This window comes from Patiria miniata, unplaced genomic scaffold (genome assembly GCF_015706575.1).
Source record: "Patiria miniata isolate m_02_andy unplaced genomic scaffold, ASM1570657v1 HiC_scaffold_17, whole genome shotgun sequence".
Classification (NCBI taxonomy): Eukaryota; Metazoa; Echinodermata; class Asteroidea; order Valvatida; family Asterinidae; genus Patiria; species Patiria miniata.
Genome location: NW_024037055.1, coordinates 13,532,240 through 13,546,409, shown reverse-complemented (window position 1 = coordinate 13,546,409; position 14,170 = coordinate 13,532,240). Strand labels below are relative to the sequence as shown.

General features: G+C 43.7%; 1 protein-coding gene across 1 annotated transcript in view; it reads right to left on the bottom strand.

The window, feature by feature from the left end:
• The window catches only part of LOC119723898, a 67,283-nt gene that overhangs the window by 36,295 nt on the left and 16,818 nt on the right, over positions 1-14,170 (bottom strand). Inside the window, exons 17-27 of the mRNA XM_038194801.1 lie at positions 13,870-14,020; positions 13,448-13,731; positions 12,332-12,532; positions 12,076-12,214; positions 11,187-11,366; positions 10,857-10,975; positions 10,410-10,700; positions 9,301-9,466; positions 8,712-8,927; positions 7,929-8,140; positions 107-212 (exon numbers count right to left, since the gene is read on the bottom strand). Coding sequence (XP_038050729.1) covers positions 107-212; positions 7,929-8,140; positions 8,712-8,927; positions 9,301-9,466; positions 10,410-10,700; positions 10,857-10,975; positions 11,187-11,366; positions 12,076-12,214; positions 12,332-12,532; positions 13,448-13,731; positions 13,870-14,020 — 2,065 coding nt within the window. The remainder of the gene's footprint in view (positions 1-106; positions 213-7,928; positions 8,141-8,711; positions 8,928-9,300; positions 9,467-10,409; positions 10,701-10,856; positions 10,976-11,186; positions 11,367-12,075; positions 12,215-12,331; positions 12,533-13,447; positions 13,732-13,869; positions 14,021-14,170) is intronic.

Below are 14,170 nucleotides of genomic sequence, written 5' to 3'. Positions count from 1 at the left end.
TAATCACAATCATCAACCCCACTAGTGCTATAGATGAATGTGATTATTGCATTATCCAATGCCAAAGGATCAGTTTGTAGATTTGTGAAAACCAAGCAGCTCCTACCGATGGCATATTCATAGTGTTTGATCCCAGAGTGATGTCGTGCCATGCCGTGTTCCTCAATGTCAGTAAAGGACTCCCACTGAAGAACTAACTCAGACACAGAACTCTAGATTAAAGAAAAATGACCGGAGGAAAAAAATAGGAATGTTACCTTCATGAACCAACCTCACAAATTAAGTGGTTAGGAAGAGATCACTACCCCAAAAAATGAAGAATTGGGTACATGCCGTGAATCATCCTGTAGCAGTAAACCCCAGCTAGCCAGTTAAATTTGGGTTTTTGATCTCAACCAGACTTACTGATCTCTTCTCAGAGGCCTAACCGCACATACATTTTTCATCAATTTAATATCCGACGTTATATATTTTTTTGTCGAGTAATGAAAACATGTTGTTTTTTTCCGATCATTTAAATTGATGCACAAACAACAAAAATGCTGAATTTCGCATGCGTGAACTGCAGAGAGTTAGTGTATGAATGCCTACCCATATAGAGCATGGCCTCCAGGGGTGTAACTAATTGTCTTTAGAGATTAACCAGATATAATGCTACAGTGGGCTCAGTAAGAGATTAACATCCAAACTCCGTGTAAAAAAAGGGCTCAGGTTTTGAAAAGGGAAAATCACCTCATGAACCAGACATAAATTACATGCCGTGAATCGATCGCCTTATACCAGAAAACCGAAGTATATATTTTGGTTGTTACCAGATCCCGTACCAGGATTTCCAGCCCTCTCTAATCTCAAGCTGTAATTCCCTTAATGGTATATTGCCAGATGAATGCCTAACACCAGCAGGGAACAATAAGTATTGTAACGGACAGTCTATGCACACTTGTGTTGTCTTTGCTTTCTAGCACTGCTCCGGCGGAGGGGCTCCGGCGGCGCGCACCTGACCTGGTTTTGGGTCTTGCTGGCGCGCGCTCCGGAAATAGGCTCTACAAATAGGTTGGCTAAGTGGGGTTCTTTTGTTCAATTGCGCAGGAAGAACTTGGCTGGATTCCAGGGTTGGGTAAAGTTGCTACATTTGTATGCATTTGTTCAGATTGTGTGCATGGGAATTGATCAGTTGCAGTTCTGGTAGCGGTGCGGCAAGTTGCCCGCAGAGTCCGCTTGGCAAAATAAATGAGATCTCCCTTCAGAGTTAGAAATCCCGTCTGTCTGTCCCCTTTTCTTGCGTTTTGCTGGACTTGGCGGACAAGAGCCCAGTAGGATCCCGCTACAGTATCGTATGACTGAAATTTGTATTCTCGTGGAGACATTTCTTTGTTGTCTAATATCTATTGAAATTCTTGTGGAGACGTATGTTGTGATACTTCATGAGCACTACTTTGTATGCGCGCAAGCACATTAGGTGAACAGTTCGCCCGCGCTCACTCTTACAATATGTCTGATGAATAAAGCTGCAGTGGCACAGAACCTGAGAATAATCTCCTCTGAGTTCTTCATTGATTCATCTCACTTCATGGTGGCAGCGGTGGTGAAAAAGGCCAGAGAACACCCATCACTCTCAACTAAGCAGAGTAACTGAAAACTACCGGAAAGTAGCAGAAATTGTCTCCGCGACAACAACGTTTCCGCTGTGATCCCCAGTGTGAACTGTACATATCCATATGTGTACTCGCCGCGTGCGTAGATTCAGCGCACCACTTCACACACTGTATGCCGCACACCCACCGTCGCCAAGCCCACTCCACACCGCACGCAACGTAACTGAAACTCAGCTGCGTGCGTAGCCTAGCCCGGAGTCATCGCCGGACTGAGCCAAGCCTAAGCCATCACCGAGCCAACGCTGAGACGGACCGCTATACCGTGCTATGGACAGCACGGACAAGAGAAAACCCCTCGCCCCGAGTCGACCATCGGCATCATAGCGACAGAGGACTTTTTCGTCTTTTTCGTGGAGCTGAGTGAAAGCTGATCGAGTTCCGATTTGACGCGACCGCACCGGGACTCGACCGAGCTTACTCGACCCGTACACACGGTCGACCGGTCAGGGACCAGCCCGTCGCACCATCGCGTGACCAAGGCAAGTCACTACAATAACTTTGTCAAAAGTCTGATCTACGGGAGTGATCATCAGCCCCCCCCCCCCCCCACCCAGCCAGTTCACGTAACAATGTACACCTTTGAATCACCTTCATATTGTTAAACATTGTTTCGCTATCGTGCACACATTCTTGTAGCTGTGCGTATGAACAAATAGTTCCGTGAACATCACAAGCCCTGTGAACCGCTTCAAGCATCTTTACGTCAAGTGTGACCTTTGACCCTATCACTCCGCATCATCGCCGGAACTGTGCGCTTCCCGCTCATCACAGTGAACATTCGCCGTATTCATCCGCCAGTGCCGGAACTGTGCATCAATCATATCTACGGAGGCCTGTACGGGACATCAAGTCAAGTTGGAAATCTGACAGTACATCGCTCATTTCTGTGGAAAAGCAGGACAAACTGTGTTTGGACATTCTTGGAGAAAGGACTGCTCACCAAAAGAACTCTGGACATTTCAAATATGAACAATAATATGTGTTTTGACAAATATATTGTTGAATAGTCAAAATTATTATTGAAATAATTATATTGTTGTGATTTATTGTGATCACCAATCGTAGCACTTACCTTTAAGCTACATTGCAGTTGCTTTTGTTTACAATTTCGTTTGCTGTAGCATATTGAATTGTATCCCAGAGATTTCTATCCCACAGCCCTGCATCATGGCCAAGTTCCCAGAAATAAACTGGGGTGCCACAGACATCGCAGAAGAGTTTAAGCTTTTTAAACAACGGATGGACCTCAGCTTCAGGGGCCAGGAAATCACCGATCCTGCCAAGCGTGCTGTTAAGATACAAATAGCAGTCGGAACTGGAGGCCTCAAATGATAAATTCTTTAAGCCTGTCAGCAGAAGAACAACTGATCCCCAACCAGTTATGGGAATTGTTCGAGAAGCAGCTACACATCAAAGTGAACTTCCGCATACATCGCCTGGAGCTTATGCGGTATCGCCAGAAACCAGACGAATCCCTGGACAACTTCGTCAACAGATGCCGAGCAAAGGCACACGAATGTAACTTCGGACCAGAGGAAATGACGGAACGCATTATCGAATTAGTGATTGCGTCTACCACATCTGAATCTTTCCAGAAAGATCTTCTAGACAAACCCATTGGTTTTAGCATCGATGACATGCTACAAGAGGGACGGAAGTACGAAGCCATCCTTGCTGGCAAAAAGTGCCTTGAGACGTTGGAGGCGTCACATACAGCTGTCCATGCTTTCCGACCCACTGGCAGAACCTGTGGCAACTGTGGTCTATCCCACCCACCAAGACGGTGTCATGCCTACCGGGACACATGTAAATCATGTGGTTCCAAGGGCCATTGGGCCAAATTCTGCAGAAAGACCCAAAGCCAGGGTAAACGCAAGGGCAAATCTCCGTCCAGACGTGGCCGCAGCCCATCGCGAGGAAATACAACTCGCAGACCAAGATCCAAAAGTCGATCCAATGCCGGCAAGCAGAAGCCAAATGACACCAACAGAGATGAACAACCCATCCATTCAGCAGAAGCTTCAGAGGAATATGAAACAGTATTCCACACAGTTACTGTCTCGAACCTCTGCATGAGCTCGATAGACAACAACAGGGAGGCATACACAACGCTTGACGTTATTTGCCCCGACCTCATCGGCACACACCAACTAATCACAAAAGTTGACACTGGAGCCGGAGGAAACACGTTGCCACTCCGTACGATCAAACAGATGTATGGAAGTCGATGGAAGTCTTTCGTCCAGCCTGTGAAGACCAAGCTGACGGCGTACAACGGTACAGAGATTGTATGCCTAGGGTGCATTGAGCTTTTATGCCGCTACACCGAAGTGGACAAAGAACAGATTCTACGTCGTAGATGTCCCTGGACCAGCCATAGCTGGCCTGCCCATGTGCTGCGAGCTTGAAGTGGTCACCATCCACTCCACTGAATCGTCACCTCAACCCCCTGCATCACCCAAACAACCAGGAGTAGGTGAACCCCAAAATCTGTCACATGACACCATCAAGTCGGTCCACGACCTCGTGAGGTTGTACCCCAACCAATTTGACACAATTGGAAACTTCAAAGCCAGAGCAACTATTCATCTATTATAAAGAGGATGCTAAACGAGCATTGACGCGCCCAGGAAGTGTAGCATACACCTGAAGCCGAAGCTCAAAATAGAGATCGAAAAGATGGAACAGCAAGGTGTAATTAGAAAGGTCACCCATCACACCTACTGGTGTAGTTCGATAACCACGAGCTTGAAACAAGATGGGACACTTAGGGTCTGTCTGGATCCTAAGCGGCTGAACCAGAGCCTCAAAAGATGTCCGCACAAAATACCCACACTGGAGGAACTCAACCCAGCATTTTCTCAAGCCAAATTCTTCTCGAAGCTTGATGCTAAAGCTGGGTATTGGGCCGTCAAGCTCGAGGAAGAATCCCAAGAGCTGACCACCTTTCGAACGCCATTTGGCCGGTACTGTTTCCAGCGCCTTCCATTTGGTCTCTCCATCAGCCAAGACATCTTCCAGCAGTGCATGGACGACATCATAGAACAGGTTCCAGGATGCGTCGGCATTGCTGACGATGTTGCTGTATATGGCCGTACTGAGGAAGAACACGATGCCAACCTCCTGAATCTACTTCAAACAGCCAGCCGTGAAGGCTTAGTTTTCAACAGCAACAAATGCCACATCAAGACCAACCAAATCAACTTCTTTGGGTCACTGTACTCCGACACCGGCATCAGGCCGGACCCAGGCAGAATTGAGGACATCCACAGCATTCCAACACCTCAGGACAAGGAAGACCTGCAAAAATTCCTAGGCCTGATCACATACGTCTCTGCATATATCCCTAACCTGGCAGACAAAGCAGCGACCCTCAGGGATCTCCTGAAGAAGAATGTGCCATATCTGTGGCAGGATGACCATCAAGCAGCATTCGAAGCCTTGAAATATTCCATCACCACTGAAACGTGTCTCCAGTACTACAACCCAGAGATACACACTGTGCTGGAAGTCGACGCATCACAGAAGGGTCTGGGAGCCTGCCTCCTTCAAAACAGCAGGCCGATAGCATTTGCGTCAAAGAGTCTTTCCCCGGCACAAGCCAACTACTCTAACATAGAGAGAGAAACACTAGCCCTAGTGTTCGGCATCACCAGGTTCCATAGCTATCTCTTGGGGAAAGAGTTTACACTCCACACTGATCACAAGCCACTTGAGATGATCTGGAAGAAACCCCTCTCGAGTGCACCACCTCGTCTGCAACGCTTGCTAATTAAGGTGCAAGGATACAACTTTGACGTACAGTACAGACCAGGGAAAACAATGACGCTATCAGATGCCCTGAGCAGATTGCCAAACCCGACAAAGAGTGATGACATACCCCTAGACAGACTGGTCGGCAGTTTTGATGTCTATGAAGGCCAAGACACCATGCGCATGGACCTTGTGCAGTTTGGGCAGTCTAAGCAAGAGCAACTGCAGAGAGAAACAGCAAGAGACCCTGTATTAAGTGCACTGTGTCAGATAATATACAGTGGCTGGCCAGACTCCGTCAAGGAACTACCTCGAGACCTACGGGTCTACTGGCCATACAGGGATGAGCTTGGTATCTCCTGGGGAATAATCTTCAAAGGAAGACAGGTCATCATTCCAGACTCACTTCAGACGGATATCTTACAACAGCTCCATACAGGCCATATGGGTATAGAGAAGACAAGACGTCTAGCCAGAGAGTCGGTCTACTGGCCCAACATCAATCGCCATATTGATGAACTTGTCAAAGCGTGTTCCTACTGCCAGGAATCCCAACCCAAACAGCAAAAGGAACCATTGGAGCCACATCAAGTACCTTCGACCCCCTGGACCAAACTTGGCACTGATCTGTTTGAAATCCACGGAGACAACTATCTACTGATAGTTGACTATCATTCGAAGTACCCTGTCGTTCACAAGTTGAACAGCACAACCAGTGCAGCAGTTGCTGGCATCACCTCACACACATTCAGCCTCCTTGGAGCACCAGCTGAGGTTATGTCAGACAACGGCCCCCAAATCGTAGGCAAACACTACGAAGACATGTGTGACACATGGGGCATCAAGCACACAACTTCGTCTCCACGTTATCCACGTTCAAACGGTTTCGTGGAACGTTCAGTCAGAACCGTCAAGTCAGTGATCAAGAAATGCCAGAAGTCTGGACAAAATGTCGACATAGCACTCTTGAACCTCCGTGCAACCCCTGTGGACTTCAAATTCTCTTCGGCAGACCGATAAAAACTACCTTGCCAAACAACCACCTGCAAGCAAACCCCCAGAAAGCTAAGGATATCAGAGACCAGCTAGAGGCAAGACGACAAAAGATTAAGACCGACCATGATGCCAAACAAGCAGTAAAAGAACTCCCACAACTCTATGTTGGCCAACGAGTGCGAATCCTGGACCAGCAGAACCACACTTGGTTGCCTGGTGAAGTCACAACAGTCTGTAAGGAACCTAGATCATATGAAGTCACCACACCCAATGAACACAGACTACGTCGCAACCGTTCCCACCTACGTGAGATGCCCAGCCAGATGAAATCCCTGGCTACGCCCAAACGAGTTCGATTCGCTGATGAATCACTTCCACTGTCCAACAAGAAGCTAGACACAGAAGCTGTGAAACAAACAGACCGAAACAAAACAGACCGAAACAACACAGATCGAAACAAGTCTCCGACTGTCACTCGCAAAACAAAATCTGGACGCACAATCCGAAAACCAGCCAGATACACTGAATAATATCACACACCCAGATTATACATAGCAGATACTTCAAACAATTTGGTTCAGAAACGATATTTCACATTTAATTTCATATGGAAACAAAAAAATAACCCACACGATTTGAAACAGAACTCAAAGTTTCATATGTTTATTAAACCCGTTTCAGTACACTTATTGTTGTTTAAAGTTAAATTTGTTAACCGTTCAAAAAGGAAGAAAGCAAGAAAGTACCAAAGTCAAATTTCAAAAGAAAGTACTAAAGTTCACTTTGTTACTGTTCAAAAAAAAAGAAGAAGAAAAAAAAAAAAAAAGTACTAAAGTTAAATTTGTTGCCGTTCGAAAAGAAGGTACTAAGACTGTGTGCCACATATTGCAGAGAAACAAAAGTTGTAGTTGTCAGTAAGATATGACCACCAATGTTTCATATGCCTGTCAATTGAAAAGCCATCACTACACATTTCATGTAAATGCTTGCTAATTAAGTAAATTCCAGTTTTATGTGTACACCAATAATTATTCCTGAAATTGTACTTTCAAAAGGGGAGGGATGTTGTGATACTTCATGAGAACTACTTTGTATGGGCGCAAGCACATTAGGTGAACAGTTCGCCCGCTCTCACTCTTACATTATGTCTGATGAATAAAGCTGCAGTGGCACAGAACCTGAGAATAATCTCCTCTGAGTTCTTCATTGATTCATCTCACTTCAACGTATTCATCTATAGAAATTGTCCTGTGGAGACGTATACAATATTTTGTTCCCCATTGTGTGCACGTCTCTAGAGGGGACGGTATATCAGATCAGTGTGTTCAGAGTTTGTGCACTAATCACCTGTGGTTTTAGCTAGTTGCCTGAAGGGGTTAACCAGATAATGTTACAATTAATAAAAAGATCACTTCATGACCACAACTAAAACAATTTACAACTGACTACCGCATCTGATAGTGAAAATCTCTCCTTTCTTGTACCCCAAAAGCTTAATAAAACGCAGACAAATGAGAAACTTACTTGGTAAGTTTGATGCTGATCCCACCCAATCCAAACAGAGCCAGAGGTCGGTGGGGTCGTATCTATGACAACGCCATCGCTACAGCTGGACACAGCAGGCAGTGGCTCATTCCAAAACTCATGCTCCAATGTCACTTCATCGGCGTGGATGCAAATGCGATAGCGCTGGCCATAATGTAGGACCAAATCACGAACGTTGACAAATTCTTTATCTGTTGAAACCATAACCAACATTACAGTGTGTTGTATCCTAATCCCAATAGGCTTGATTCACGAGTCAGCCACATTGAATTGAAGCGAGGTCAAATCTTAAGTTTTTGGAACTTGGGAATAGAAATGAAAGCAATGAAATAAACTTCATTACAAATTAATACCAGTCTGCTCTGATGAACAATTTACGTGTCCTAATATTGTAATTTTCATTCTAAAAAATGAAAGTGAGGCTTGGAACACAAAAATAGTCTGGCACAATCCCATTCAACAATTTACTATGAAGTTTGTGAAATACATTCTGAGAACGCACTCAAAACTGGTTTCTTCGTATATAATGTCTATTGAGCTTGCGTAATAATGCATTTCTTTGTGGACTCGATGTGACTTTATCTGCAGGGTTAACCTTACCAATGATGAAGTCGCTTTCCCTTCCTCATTGATCCTTTCAAACTTTTTCATTGTCCAAAAACTTCTTTTTCAAATAAAATTTTCAATGAAATCCGATTAAAACCTCAAAAGATAGTTTTTACTTCTCCAGGGTTTCAGCAATTTTACTCTCAATCTTCCAACCTGTTTCCCCACAAGCCTTCGCCCTTGGATGATCGCAGGGATACTGCAGACCATCGTCCAAGTTGCCAAATGCAGAGGATCCGGTATCCAAAATGGCGGCCCAGGTGTAGGCCCTATGACGTAGAGTAGGCCAGACTGCTGATAATGAAGACGTAGATGAGATATAATTCTTGTCTGGTTCCCGCCACAATGCATTCTGCTCAATGATGACTTCATCTGTTTAAAACAAGACAAAAATATGAAGCGTTCGTTGTGTACACGATGCATGAACAGAAAAACAGGTATTGCAGGATTATTGTGAGAGTTATGTGGGAGGAACCCAATGTATGCAAGCATTGGTTAGCACATGCATATGGCACATGATGGATGTTATTCTGATTATGCACTAATCAGAACCATTCTTCTGATAATTTCCTGAAACTTTCGTGTGATTCTTGGCACTTTCATTTGTTGTGCGATACTTTAAGCACAGCATATCTTAGTACCGTGAAATCAAGACAATGAGAGAAACCCGCCGTATTTCAAAGATGAAAATTTCTGCCGAATCCTGGGCTTGATTCCTTGATTCAAATTTCGAAGAGAAACTTACGATCAGCATCAATGACAGTATGGGGGACGATCAGCTTCACGTCATCACAGTCAACAATCTCCGTGCTGGCGATGGAAGACAGACCAGCCTTATTGTAGCCCCTCACTGATAACCGGAGACAGATATCTAGGTCTAGCAACCCGCTGTGGGATGCTGTGAAGCAAGCCTGTTCAGCAAGATTAAAAAGAAGATTTTTTTCAAAGCTTAGGGTGTGAAATATTGGTCTTTAAATGACTGGGAATTTTCATGCTCAATTGAAGTAACAGTTCACAAGTTCTGCGCTGTTCATCATTAAGGCCAGGAGCATTTTTTTTTCATAAAAACCAAACTATACTTTTCCAATGATCTTTTAACTAGACAAAAGTTAAATGGCTTAGCTCTTACAGAAAGAATTAACTAATTACTCTCAAAACATTTTTTGTATACAACCATCCTACCCTAAAACACAATGCCCCCTAGACAAATAAATCCCGGATTACAAATTGTACCATTACATTAATTGTCCAGAAAGTTTGTTTACTTTAATGTTATACAAGGTGATTAAAAAAAAAAGGAAACCCAAATGGCGCCTCCTATTTTTTGAACAAGATCTGCATGTAGCCTGTTCAAGATCTAGGATATGAAAGCCCAAGTATTTAAGAATCATTCAAATCGCTCATGTACTTTTCCAGTTATAGACTTTAAACACAAACACAGTTTTATCATTTTGTCCACAGATCACAAACGTAGGTGATATTTCAGCAAAATAAAGACAATTCACATATTAAAAAACATGTCAGAACACTCTCATAACCATGAAAACTAAAAATTAATGTGGCCTGACGTTGCGAACTTAGCAAGTTCTTCTTCAGAGGCTAAAACAGAAATGACAGAGGTACATACATTAACATGGGGGTGCACACAAACATGCAGGGCTGGAAGAAGAAACACAAAAGGAGGATTAGGTGGGAAAGGTGTGGAAAGATGCAGGGGAGGGTGGATGAGAGAACAAAGAAACAAAGGGAGATAGCAAACCACAAAAAAAGGGGATGCCATTTGGACTCCTTTTTGAATCACCTTGTACTTTCCCTCTACTCTGTCCCTCTTTTCTGCTTCAATTGTGCACTTACCACATCTCCAGTCAGCACCAAATCATAGATTCTCATCCACGGACTCAGCAGTGCTCCATCACTACCATCCTCAGCAATGCTCCACTCATAGAAATCCATCAGTTCTCGCGGGTCGTCATGACGGACGTAATCATGTGCAAATAGATGGAAGACCACATGGAGCTCTGTCCTTCCTTGCATAGTCTCAGTGCTAATGACTGTGATCTGACCGACCTCGGGAGGTTGTGACAATACCCAGAATCCGTCGGTGACGATGGGTTGGAAGCAGACACTCACGTGGCAGAATTGAACCTATAGTCACATACATATAGAGTACGCATGGAAACTTGAGAGGAATATCTTGGAATGAATTTTCTGTTAAAACAAAGAAACCGACTAGAGTGAGATTTGCACTGTACGGACAATACCTTGGGCCTTTCCCCCCATAAATGGAGAAGTTTCTGCTACCTTTGATCTGTAGTGAGCTCCACTGTTCAACCCTATACCATCTCCAACATGATGAAATGCCATGCCGAGATCTTGATCATCGAGCACTGGGATCCACACGGTTGTAGATTGCTCATCATCTGTGAGAGATACAACATATATCCCACTTCAATCTACATATTGGAACCTATAAATAATAAATTGAATGTAAAAGACTCTGAGTTTGTAACTATGAAGACTGGATGGAAACCGATAGAAAAAAGACTGAAAATGATTTTGTAAGGACTCTGAACCACAGTTTGTAAGGATAACCATTAACATTCTGTAGAACAATTTTCAGATTAAGCTTACCAAAATAAATCTCAACCTCCTGCTCAACTGCCCAGATGATGTTAGTCACATAGGGCTGCAGCATCTCAGGGATGGTCCAACGAGCTGAGATGTCAGAGGTGGAGGCCTGGTAGGTGATGTCTTCCTGACACGGTTGATGAGCAGCGGATGAGTGATGAGAAAATCCTGATGGTGCAGACACTGCAAGAAAGAGGCAAGAAACTGTGAATAAAGACAGAGAAGGAAGGTATCTAGAGGGATCGACCAATGTGCTGAGATGTCTGAGGTGGAGGATTTGCAGGGCATGTCATCCTGACAGAGTTGATGAGCAGCAGATGAGTGATAAGAGAATCTTGATTGCACGGACACTGCAAGAACGAGGCAAGAAACTGTGAATGAAGAGAGAGTACGGGGGATGGTCCAACGAGCTGAGATGCTTGAGGTGGAAGCCTGGTAGGTGATGCCATCCTGACAAGGTTGATGATACAGACACTGCAGTGAGGTGGTAAGAAACTGCAAAAGAAGAGAGAGTAAGGACAAATCCAGACGGAGGGTCTAACAAGCTGAGATGTCTGAAGTTGGGGACTGGTAGGTGATGTCATCCTGACAGGGTTAATGAGCAACAGATGAGTAATGGGAGAATCCTGATGGCACAGAAGGAGGAAAGAAAATGTGAATAAAGAGTAGAGAGAAGAAAGACAGATCTAGAGATCAAAGTTTCAATCTTAAATATCTGTGCAACTGTTCGACAAGAGTGTAGAAGGATGTTCAAGCGAGCCCAGGTGGATAGTTCAAAAGACAGTCACCGATCGTGAGAGGTGTCTTTCAAACTTAAAAACAAGTGACTAATTGTAAATGACTTTCAACCATTCTAAATAATGTATTTTCTAAGAAATTTGAAAGGCATTACTTTCTTCTTGACCACAGCCCAGTCCGTCTTTGGCCACAGCTCCCTCCAGTGCCTGACCCGCCTGAATGACTTTGACACCATCTGAAGTAAGGTTGACGCTACCTGCTTCAGAGTTGGCACGGATGGTTACGTAATAGGTCTGTCAATAAAATATGGCCACAAAGATGATGAAAACAAACTATCAAGATGAAGTCAGATCTCAGTATAAGGGAAAGTCATTTTAATGATTTCAACTGTTTTAAGTCCATGTTATTACCGTGAGTGGTGTGAGATCCAGTCCATCCAATCGATAGGAGGTTGCGTTGCCGACATCAATGAAACCTCCGCTGACATCAGAAGCACCATATTCCGATCCGATGGCAATCTCATAGTTGATATCAAGATGAGGATGCTCAAAACCAAACCAACGGCCTGAGATGCTTGTGGTGTCCATCTGAACGTCGATATCTCTGGCTACCTATGAGCAAGCAAACAAAAGGAGTGGGTACATTTCTAAATAATATTACTCTTTTAATAAAAAAAAAACATATAAAGCGGAGACACATTACAAAATGTGGTTTAACCATCTAAATTAATTAGAAGTAGAATTAATAAGATGCTTGAAGCAAGTTTGTACTTTGAAGCCCTTGTACACAGTCATCGATGCCACAAAAATCTCAAAACCAGACAAGCAGAAACATCTGCCATGTGTTAAATGTTTAATTCATAAATACCTAAGACAGTTTACCCATTCCTATTGGTCGAGAGCCTGTCACGTGGGTGGTTTTAAACGGTTGGTAAAGCACAGGCTTGTTTTAAGCACTTCTCCGATGTCACATGATAATTTTGCTACTATGAAATCTGGTCCCAATCTTCACTTAGGCATACGCAATACCACCAATGTGTCTGTATTTCACAGAGTCCTAAATTCACACTACACCGACACCTCTGCGTTCTACGCAACATTGCACAGTAAGCTACTCGCACGCCAATGTCCATATAAGCAGATTGTTAGTACTACTCCCAAGAGACACATACATGTACCGTAACAGGGCTGTTTTTTTTAAAAAAAACATGAATTAAAATGGTTGAACAAAATCATTGGAAATTTATCATTTGTGACTTTTTGACCGAAAAGATATTCATGAATGGGATTTAATATTAGCTTGGTAGGTATAAACAAGTACGTTTAAGACCAGCTTGGGGCCTGATCCCCAATAATGTTCCTCATATTTGGCTCGGGCAATTATCAGCGTCCAGGCCCCAAACGAGTTTTAAACGTACTTGTTTAAAACCGGCTAACTTGTTTAAAACCGGCCAAGCATTTATTCCTTTCAAATGATGTCAGTTTACAATGAGAGACAACCTAAAAGACACTACTTCACAGTCATACCCCCAAGTTGACGACTGCACCTTCTCCAGGAGGTGCGACATCCAATACAACACCCAGGGATGGTAACTGCACGATGTGTCTATAAACTGATGACGTCCCCACCATAGATAACCCAGCACCATTCTGTGCTCTGACTGTAACGTAATACTCATGATCACCATGGAGATGCCAGTCTAGGTCAGCCAATAAGAACGCAGCGCAGGATGTCAGAGATGTACATGGTCCCATTTTGTAGTCTTTTTCTGACTGAAAATCAAGAGTTTCCGTGCCACCTGGACTGCTCCCTGAAAGAATGCACAAAAAAACTCTTTATCAAATCAAGAGAAAGATCTAAATAATGAAAATAATAATATACTAGCTCCATTCATTGATTTATAAAATTTGGTTTAATAATCAACACTATCTAGGTAAGATTGACTCACCGATGGCAACTTTGTAACTCAGGCTGGTATCCTCATCATCAATGAAGCCACTATCTCCCCATTCAGCAATCAAGTATTCATCCTCCGCATGGACCGAGACATGCCCATCAAACATGGGTTGGGTGGTATCCACAATAATTGGCCCAATTACCTAGTAAACAGGAAAACAGCCAGGATGGTCAAAAGGACATGATTATTATGTATAGTTAGTGTTAGAAAGGGGAAAGTAAAATCATTCCCACCGGGAATAGAACCATATAGATCACGTAATGTTCCATCTGCATAGACATTTAGTTATCTG